The sequence below is a fragment of the Dipodomys ordii genome, unplaced genomic scaffold (assembly GCF_000151885.1).
Source record: "Dipodomys ordii isolate 6190 unplaced genomic scaffold, Dord_2.0 Scaffold19, whole genome shotgun sequence".
NCBI classification, from domain to species: domain Eukaryota; kingdom Metazoa; phylum Chordata; class Mammalia; order Rodentia; family Heteromyidae; genus Dipodomys; species Dipodomys ordii.
In genome coordinates this window covers 12884699-12894432 of record NW_012267235.1, presented here as the reverse complement: position 1 = coordinate 12894432, position 9734 = coordinate 12884699, and the positions used below count along the sequence as shown (strand labels likewise).

Below are 9734 nucleotides of genomic sequence, written 5' to 3'. Positions count from 1 at the left end.
TACCTATTAAAAGGTTTATTTTCTTCTGTATGTTCAGAAACAAAGAAATGGCCTTGTCCCCACCAGGCCTCATGTTGAAGGAATAGCAGGCAGAGATGGTGTCAGGAGGGGGTGTGCTGGCATGAGGGTGAATGTAGGGGTTCTTTCTCCCCCATTTCCTATCCTTGTTTTCAGTGGCCCCCTGTAAAACATTTAGGTGTAAACCCAGCCTGCCACCCTATCCTGTGTAAGGGGGAAACAGAGCTGTGTGTAGTCAAAAGATGAATGCCCAGTTTGAATGAGCGATGAGTCCAGTGTGTATCTTGGGGAGGGAGCCGAGGGGTTAGCTGAGGAACCTGCTGGATGGAGAGGAAGGAGGGGAAAAAAATGGGACAACTCCCCACCCCTCTCACAGTGGGATCTTGGTCCTGCCCCTACCTCTCCCAGCACCATCTTCTCCCTTCTTCTAGCCCCCCTTCCTAGCAGAACTGGTCATCATAGTCGTCATCCTTCATCCCCTTCAGCCGAAGCCGGGCAAAGTCCTCAAACACAATGTCGTCATCTGTGGCATAGCTTGGTGGTAGAAAGGATGGGAGGTGAAGGCAGCTGATACTTCTGTTCAGCCTCCCACTCCACCCTCATCCCGAGGACAGAGAAGTGTGGTCAAAAAGCATCCAGGGGGGGTTGCAAGCAGACAAAAAGAACAGGAGTGGGTCGTCTCATAAAGCTAGGTCCGACCTTACACATCACCACCCTGCCCCCGACCCGTCAAAGAAACAAAACTCTCCAGGAAGTAGCAGAGTGGATTTGAATGTTACTGGAATCTATCCAAAGAGGGTCAAAGTAGGAAGGTAGGGTGTGCTTTCTTACTTGGTGTCAAATTCAATGAGGTTGGTATCCACAGGGACGTCTGTCTCCAGAGCGGCTGGGGGAAGGGAAGAGGGTGGGTGGGCAGGCACTGGAAGGACCAGAGTTATTTATTTATTTATTTTTGCCCACTAGCCCTGCTTCCGGCCTCCCCTGCAGGGCTGGGGGTGGGTAGAAAGCTCACCTGTCTGGGGTCTGACAAGGGTGATATGGTCATGAGGCTTTGGGTGCATTAGAACAAAAGGCAGCTCCACTGAGACATCCCTGGGGAGGGGGAGAGGCTGCGTGAAGATGACAAGGACTAGGTGGAATCAGAACCACTGTGGGTCCCCCACCCCCACACAGCTGGCTCTCCCATCACACTTACCCGCCTCGAGACACCACCAGTTTCACTTTGACCCTATAGGACACCAGGATCCCCAGCACCTCCTTGTTGGCACCCTCCTTCACACTGCAGTTGGGGGCAAGGGGACCTGAATCAGCTCCCTCTGTCAACCAGCTCTCCCCTGAGACGCCCATCAGGATTCTGAGCAAGATGACTACCTCATCTAGGCACTGGTGGCTTAAGCCTGTAATCTTAGCTACTCGGGAGGCTGCAATCTGAGGACTATGGTTCAAAGCCAGACAAGGCAAATGAAGTCCATGAGATTATCTCCAATTACCCAGCAAAAAGCCAGAAACAGAGATGTGGCTCAAGTGGTAAAGCACCAGCCTTGATTGGAAAAAACTAAGCTAGAGCGCTTTAGTCCTGAGTTCAAAATCTAGAACTAGCAAAAAGAAAAAAAACAACTACAAGCTCTCACTAGACCCTGGAGCTCTAAAACAGCAGCAATGCAGCCCTGCCAGTAGAGGTCACCTTGGGGTTCCCCTGTTCAGAACCTCCTGGAGCCTCATCTGTAGCAGCATCACTTGAGTCCTGACCTGACAGCCATATACGTGCTGTTCCATCACCTCCTACTTCTCTGTGGTTCCTGCTCACCACGCTGGCCTCCAGGCCTGCTTTGCAATTGTGTAGTTGTTTCCAGTATCATGGCATCAGATGAGGAGGGGCGAGAGCCAGCCCTTGTGAAGGTCTGGACCTCTGGGGCTGCTCATGCCTAATTGCACAATAGCCCCTTGCAATTCCTCAGCCCCTCAGGGGCTTATCCTGTCTGTCTTCCTGGAACCTTCTTCCCCTACACATCCCTCCTGACTTCATCATTCACCTTCCCTGGCTACCCAGGGAAATCAACATCCCCCCACTCCTCTGCCCTCTGTATGTTTTACCACTTTTATCTGATCGTCTAGCCTCCCTCCTCTACAATGTGTGAGTCTGTCTCTTCTGTTCACTGATATGTCCTTGGCACTTCAGCCGCCTCAGCCCCAGGCTCACATAGTGCTGGAAGCCAGGTTGGTGTCTTCATGCTTGAGCTTCCCATCCAGCGCAAGGCCACGCTTCTCCCGGTTGTCGCTGAGCAGCGGAGTGATAGTGTACACCTTACAGAATGTGGAGCTGGGGGATACCTGGTCACTGAGAGGTTGGGGACAAGTTAGACAAGACTTTTGGAGGGGCTGGGCTGAGTGAGGGGGTAACCTACCACCTGGAAACAATATTACCTCCCTCAATGGCCCCTGGGGCAGAGATTACAAGGGTTTGGCTCTGCCTACTCAAGGATACTTAGTAGCTCAGAGCCAACTGATTGTAGGGGAGACATCTTTGGAAGGGAAATCACTCAGGGAGGAATCTAGCCACCACCTCACATTCTCCCCTTAGCTTGGGACCCGCAATTGTCCCAAGTTCTGGGAATACTCACTCCTGCTCAAGCTGTGCCACAGGACATTTGTACTGTGCAGTGCTGAAGAGGCAGATGTCGGCATACTGTCTCACTGTGGGACAGGGGCATCAAAGAGCTCTAGATGGAGCACAGACTACACAGGGCTAACTCTAGGTCCTGTAGTTATATGATAGGAGCCTGACCCCCCCACACACACCCCGCACACCCCTCCCTCCTACCCCTGACACACAGCCTTCCCCACAGTAATTGCCAGGGCCTGCATATCATTCTTGAACAGTCTTAAAATCTCTCCATAGGTTTTACATACTGGGTTATGGTCTGAGTTGAGACTGCAGTGGTAGTCACTTATGCAGGGGTCCCTCCCTCTCCCTCCCCTATCCTTCTCCCCCACCTCCTACCAGAGACTCTGATCTTCTTGACGGTCTTGGCAGAGTTGTTAGTGACGTGGACATTGACATTGAGGGGCTCCCCGTGGTAGTACAGCTTTTGAAGGGAGGGGAGGGGTCACTGTTGGAACTGTTTTTTTTAAACTGGTCCCATTCTTGGGGTGTTCCATTCCACTAGCTTAAGCCCATAGTGATTCCACACCCACCAAGGCAAACTATCATCTTGCTTGATTTGAGGCTTTCCCCTCCCCCTAGGATCTGGCCTGCTTGTGGCATAGGTGTCACCCATTGGATCCCCACCTCCTTGTCCAGGGAGGCCTCAAGGTGCAGGGATCGGTCAGACATGAGGAAGTGGCGTGTGGTTTCAGCTGAAGGTTGGGGGCCGGGTTTCTCTGGGGCAAACTGCACCTTTCGGATCACTAGTCGGACAGAGTTCCTAGGAGAGAGGTTGGGGGTAGAGGTAGGGCTCAATTCCTAGGCATTCTGACTTCAACTCCCACCAGGATCTTAAGATTCTAGCAAGTAGGGAGGAAATGGCGAAATCAGAGGAAGTTATTTCCCTCACCTTTTGTGGCTTTTCTCTTCTAGTGATTTGGCACAGAAGGCTCGAATCTCAAAGTCTACCCCGCAGGCCTCAGGAAGGGGGAAGAAAGGTCACATCTTACCCAATGCTTGGGCTTCCAACTCCACCACTCCCCTTCCTTCCTCTGTCCTTCCCTCCACTCAGGCTGGGACAGAGAATTACTCATGGCAGTGCATGGGGGAGCCCTCAGGTGTTTGCAGTGACCCCACCCACAGATCACACCTCACTGTCTCCAGCCCACCCCCTGCAGTTCACTCTCCAGCTCAGCTGAGCTTTAGGCTTCTGCTGAACCCTGTTCTGCTTCTGTGACTTCAAAATTCTTCCTCCCCATACCTTTCCTGTGTCCTCTGGTCCTGGCTGCAGTGTGACCGAGCAGGGCAGATTCTGGGGTATCTGTGGCAGAAGAAAAGGGAGGTTTGAGTCCCTTCAGAAAATCCCAAATCCTCCTCCCAATCTGTTTAAGGAGCTGGAAGAAGGGCACTTGGAAATGAGACAGGAAGAAGCCAGGGGAGGAATCCTAGGGAAGAGGTTGCCTTGAAGGGACATTTAGGGACATTTCCTCACTTCCTCCCAGGTCTGTCCATAACAAGTAGCTCATACCCTTCAACCCAACCCAGCCCCAGACTTCATGCACTGTGGTGGGTGGGAGACATCCTCACTGTGAAAAAAAAGGGATGGGCATGCTGGCCCAGTTTCCTCAGCAGCCGGTCCTGTAGGCGGGTAGGGGGCCGGGGTGGATTAGGCATTGGGGGGAAGGCCTGGTAGGTAGCGATGAACAGGTCTTTGCGGAAGGACAAGCCCAGCACATCCAGGTCTTCTCGGCCATAGCGGAAGGCGCAGGTGAGGGTCACAAACACTGGCAAAAGAGGTCAAGAGTAGTGCCTTCTTAACCAAGCGCTAGTTACTCATGCCTGTAATCCTAGCTACTCAGGAAGCTGAGATCTGAGGACCACAGTTTGAGGCCAGCCACGCTAGGAAAGTCCATAGGATCCTTATTTCCGATTAACCACTGAACAGTGCAGCTGTAGCTCAAGTGGCAGAGTGCCTAGAGTGAAAAAACCCCAGGATTGGTATGAAGGAAGAGGAGGAAGGAGGGAGGAAAGAAGGAAGATAGAGAAGGAGGAAGGAAGAAGAAGGCAAGCAAGAGTAACCTTATTCCAGATCCCTCCCCTCCCTTAAGCAACACAAGACATTCCTGAATCTTTCTGCCTCAGTACCCCATCTCTCTGGGGCACCAGGTCCATGTCACTTCCCCCCTCCCCTCAGGTTCTTGGACTAGAAGCCAGTACCTTTTCGGTCCTTCAAGTAGTCAGGATCCACCAGCACCACACCATCTAGGGAAGGGGCATATGGGCTCATTTCCCCAATCCTGGGCCCAGGAACTTCATCCCCCATCCCCACCCCCACCCCGTCCCATTGGAGATAAGCTGTTCCTTTCTGGGCAAACTTACCTACAGGATCCACTTTATCCAGATGATCTACAAAATCCCGCTTGCCCAAGTACACAGTGAGCTGAGGGTGTCAAAAGTTAACAGGGAAGATTGGGGAGGATGGTGACCAGGGATCAGAGCCCTCGTAAGCGGCTATCTTGCTTTGGGTTCCCTCGATTGGACTATGGGAAAGGAGATCTTTCCAGTAGCACTGAAAGGTAAGGGTGATGGGGTTTTCCAGACCACCCAGCCAAATTTAGGATTTTTAGCTGCTCCCTTAATGCTCTTCACACCTCAACTCACCAATTGGGTGTGTGGATGTGTGTGTCCTCAGGGATGATTCTGCTGGACCAGCTGGTTAGCAGCTGCCAGCCTTACTAAGTCCCCTCAGGGGCTCATGTATAAACAGGCCATAGCCTAGGGGAGGGGGAAGGGGCTGTTAACTTTTCCCAGCCCCAGGCTGCTAAGAAAGTTATAAGGAACAGGGTTTGCTTCTAGTCCCTTCCCTCCAGTTAAGGATCTAGCCCTGTCCCCATTTGTGGCTGGCTCAGAAGGAGCTGCTTCTGCAGCAAGGGGCTTGAGGAGGGAAGGAAGTGAGATCTTAGCTGTCACAGGAAGTGGGGAGCTAGGGGTTGGAGACTGTCTCATCTGGGGGCAGGCTGAGCTTTGGTAGGGCCTAGGGAGGATCAAAGGGTAAGCCCCATGGGTGACTCACCTTGCAGTTAGGGCTCGACTTCTTGAAGACCCTAACAAAACAGAAAGGGAGACCCCACTGCCTCCCTCAGACTCAGTAGGGTACCCCACACCAGGACTTTACCCCCTCCCACTTTAGAAGCAGAACTCATCCTGGATCCCTGGTTTGAAGCTTTACACCCTCCCAGCTTCTTTCCAGAAGGTCCCTTACATTCCTTCTTTTTCTTCTTTCGTGTGTGTGTGTGTGTGTGTGTGTGTGTGTGCGCGCGTGCGCACGCGCGCGCGCCTGCCAATACTGGAGCCTGAACTTAGGGCCTGGGTGCTTTCCCTGAACTGAACTTCTTTGCTCAAAGCTAGTGCTCAATCACTTGAGCCACACAGCTCCACTTCTGGCTTTTTGCTGATTAAGTGGAGATAAAGAGTTTTACAGACTTTCCTGCCCAGATTGTCTTTGAACTGTGATCCTCAGATTTCAGCCTCCTGAGTAGCTAAGATTACAGGCATAAACCTCCAGGACCTGGCCTCCTTCACGTATCACTAAGCCCCATTCCCAGCCCTCCCTCACATTTCATATACAACACTTCCTGAAGTCACTTGTCAGGGCAAATGCCTCTCTTGTTCTTGGTCCACCCAAACTAGTCCCCCTCCACAGTAATGGCCACCTGTTGCCCCAGGAACCATGCAAGTTCCTCCACCTCCCAGAGCAGACCTAAATGGGGTGGTTGCAATGTCTAGGTCAGATCTAACTATCTTTCCACCTGACCTCCAGTTTCAATGACAGCTGGGGTACATGGAAGAGCAATGGCCTTGACTTTTACCCCTCAAATAATTTCTTTTTTTTTTTTTTTGTCGTGGGGCTTGAACTCTGGGCTTGGGCACTGTCCTTGTGCTCTTCAGCTCAAGGCGAGCACTCTACCGTTTGAGCCACAGCACCACTTCCGGTTTTCTAGCAGTTTATTGGAGATAAGAGTCTCACGAACTTTCCTGCCGGGGCTGGCTTTGAACCTTGATCCTCAGACCTCAGCCTCCTGAGTAGCTAGGATTACAGGCGTGAGCCACCGGCGCCCAGCTTCCTCAAATAATTTCTGTCATAAGTACTACCCAAGTTTGATCTCAATCTATTAACCTCCAATAACCTCACCAGTTTATAAAAGCATCAAATATCTCCTGCTTTTGGATGTAGAGCCAACCTAGATTCTAGTCACTCCTTTTTTTTTTTTTAAGGGAGTGGGTGTTCCTGTCATATCATGTTTATATTTTACTTGAGATTTGATAGCTGAAAGGGCAGTTATGTTTCATTTGTCTCCCTCTATAGACAGCCCTGGTGGACCTTGTACATTGAGGTAGCTTTGAAAAACCATAGCCAAATGACAAAGCTGATAATGCTGACTTAACATTTACTGGTACACGATCAATGTCCAGCACTGTTCCAAGTGTTTCAAGTGAGTTACCTTATTTAATACTCAACAATCCAATGATGGTTGTCCTAATACTCATATTTTAGGTGTGGAAACTGAAGCATGGAGAAATCAAGAATATTGTCTAAGGTCACAGAGTGAAACTGGTGGAACTCAAGATACAAACTGAGGCAGTCCAGGTCTAAGTTCCTGCTCTTAATCACTAAATGTACACACTGTCCTCTGCAACGGGTATCAACATGGTTATCCAGTTGATTTTCTACCCAGGTGTTAAAAACAATCTAAGGCTAGACTCTACCTGTTTGTAAGAGGGTAAGGAAATGTCTCTTCTCTGAAGCACCCATTCTATTCCTTCCAATACTGGAAAGGATCCACAGGTAACAAAACCCAAAATCACTAACTGTCCAACTCTATCACCCTGGATTCTGCTACAACTCTACTTGTCCCTTCGTTCCTGGAGTCTGTCTAGATATACCATGCTAAAGGATCAGGCAACCTCCTGAATATCCCTAACAAATAGATGTGTGAATGTGGGCATGGTGGCAGCTGGAATAAATGCTCAACCTTTTGTCCCATCTTTTGGATAATTGCCAGACTCTAACCTCTACTTCTGATTTTCTTTTTCTTTTCTTTTTGTCAGTCATGGGGCTTGAACTCTGGGCCCGAACACTGTCCCTCAGCTATTCAGATCAAGGTTAGTGCTCTACCACTTGAGCCACTGTGCCACTTCCGGTTTTCTGAGTGGTTTATTGGAGATAAAAATCTCACAGAGTTTCCTGCTGGGCTAGCTTTGAACTGAGATCCTCAGATCTCAACTTCCTGAGTAGCTAGGTTTACAGGCATGAGCCACTGGTGCCTAACATGGTTTCTTTTTTGTCCAAGTGTTGCCTTCCCTTAGGAGCCCTGGAAGAGGGCTTTGACAGTCAACAATGAATTGGCCAAGGATAGTGTAGCCTGGAACTACAGGGCACCTGTCCTCTGGATCCTAACCCAAGCACCTCTTGCTAGTGTAAGGAGGAGAAGCAGGGTACACATATTCAGACTGAACACAGAAGCAAAATATAGGAATGACCAGGGGGAGGCCCAGTGGGTGTGGGGGGTGAGGGTGTCAACTGAAACAGATACCCTTTGCACTTCCTGCTATTCTCTCCATTTCCTGTGGCCCAGAATTTGATGAGGTGGAGAGAATTATGCCAAGTCAGCAGGCTCTCTTTGGTCCATCTGTCCCCCCTCCCTGACCCACAGAACGGAAATTGGGGGCCTTCCTCAACTCAGTTACTTCGCCTTTTTCTGGGGTGCTTAAATCCTCATCCAGGATGCCACTCTTCCCTCTATTTTTCTTACATACTGGTTATTTTGAAGCTTAAAAAACCTGGGTTCTCCTACTCATGCATTTGGGGGGGGTAGGATGGATAATGATGTTCAGCTGAACAAGTGAACACTGAAGACCAAGCCGCTATTCCTGATCACCTCTGGGTTGAGGGATACAACCTTTTCTTCTTTTGCTCGAATTCCCCTAGAACTCAAGGCATTCACCCCCTTTCCCCTAAGGGGTGTTGGGTCACAACAGGAAGCTGAGCTTGCTGGAGACCAAAAAAGAGAACTCGGGGTGTCAGTGGAAGGAAAGCGCCTCGATTGCACAGAAAACATCCGGGGAGTGGAGGCGTGCTCAGGGCAGATATTGTCTCCTCCCCCACCCCCAGCCCCCCAGGAGGGGTATAGGGACCAATTTCAGAGAGGGTCGCTATGCACTGTACTCTCTTCAAGATGAGGCTGTTGCTCCTAGCAACCCCAAAGGAAGGCAGAAGTTTAGAAGCCAGAGCCACCTGGCCCTCGGGACAGGTGGGGGCACCAGGCCTGCCTGTGGGGTACTGGGCAGGAGGCTTTCTATTGGTTAGGCACGGATCTGAGGGACTGCCCTCCCAGCATCCAGTCTCCCCGTACCCAGTCCCTCGGGTCAGCCACCTGCTCCTTCCTCCGCCCCTGCATCGCAGCCTGCAAGGGAGAACCCAGCTGTCTCACCCTTCTATTCCTACGAGAACCCCCAACGCCGGCTTCCAGATCCCCTTCGGGCCTCGCCTTCTGCAGGAGTCCGAGCACGCGCCCCCACCACCCATTATCCTCAAGGACCTGGGCTGGCGGCCCTGGATGGCTGCCCCCTAAGGATCCGGGCGTCCAGCCCCCCGATTCCCCAGTGCCCTTGCCTGGGCATCACCCCAGCGCCCGCAGTGGCCTGCCGCTGCCCGCGCCCCGCGGCGTGGTTCCACCTCCCTTACCTGGTCCCGGGTTTCTCCCCCATGGTGCGCGCGCGCCCGCCGCCCGCCCGGATCGCGGCTGGCTCGCAAGCCTCCCAGCCCGCTGCCAGGTCCCTGCTCCTCCCCACGCCACTGCGCACGCGCACCCTCGCTCTTTCTCCTCCCCCCCCTCTCACTCTCTCGCTCACTCCCTCTACTTTGGGGCCTTGGCGGGGGTGAGGGGAGGGAGCCGGGCGGAGCCGGGCCGCGGAGGTAGCGGTCCCGGGGAGGTGCTTCTCCCCGACGAGCCGCCCCGAGTGCAGAAAGTACAGGTAAAAGTCGGCGCCGGACGCGCCGGGAATGCGGGGC

General features: G+C 52.1%; 1 protein-coding gene across 3 annotated transcripts; it reads right to left on the bottom strand.

Annotated features, from left to right (window-relative positions):
* Arrb2 (arrestin, beta 2) lies at positions 1 to 9564 on the bottom strand. Of its 3 annotated transcripts, none has more exons than XM_013013363.1 (15): positions 9408 to 9564; positions 5736 to 5766; positions 5042 to 5102; positions 4880 to 4924; positions 4250 to 4446; positions 3924 to 3983; positions 3573 to 3640; positions 3308 to 3443; positions 3020 to 3104; positions 2640 to 2712; positions 2219 to 2356; positions 1214 to 1297; positions 1031 to 1110; positions 850 to 937; positions 1 to 552 (listed from the first exon to the last, which is right to left on the bottom strand). In XM_013013363.1, exons 1-15 carry the CDS (start codon positions 9428 to 9430, stop codon positions 459 to 461), a joined length of 1263 nt encoding a protein of 420 aa, XP_012868817.1. In that variant the 5' UTR covers positions 9431 to 9564; the 3' UTR covers positions 1 to 458. The 3 variants fall into 3 exon arrangements, with proteins under 3 accessions (XP_012868817.1, XP_012868818.1, XP_012868819.1); XM_013013364.1 differs by having other exon boundaries at positions 850 to 904; XM_013013365.1 differs by lacking the exon at positions 5736 to 5766 and having other exon boundaries at positions 850 to 904; positions 9408 to 9518.
* Positions 9565 to 9734: the final 170 nt, after the last annotated feature.

What these genes read in the sequence shown, in the direction of transcription:
- Arrb2 (XM_013013363.1), bottom strand. Translation starts at nt 9,430, where the DNA reads ATGGGGGAGAAACCCGGGACCAG. An exon ending in AGGCCTCCCTGGACAAGGAG is followed by an intron (nt 3,105 to 3,307) that starts GTGGGGATCCAA and finishes TCCCTTCAAAAG; the next exon opens with CTGTACTACCACGGGGAGCC. An exon ending in CAAGAAGATCAGAGTCTCTG is followed by an intron (nt 2,713 to 3,019) that starts GTAGGAGGTGGG and finishes CCTGTCCCACAG; the next exon opens with TGAGACAGTATGCCGACATC.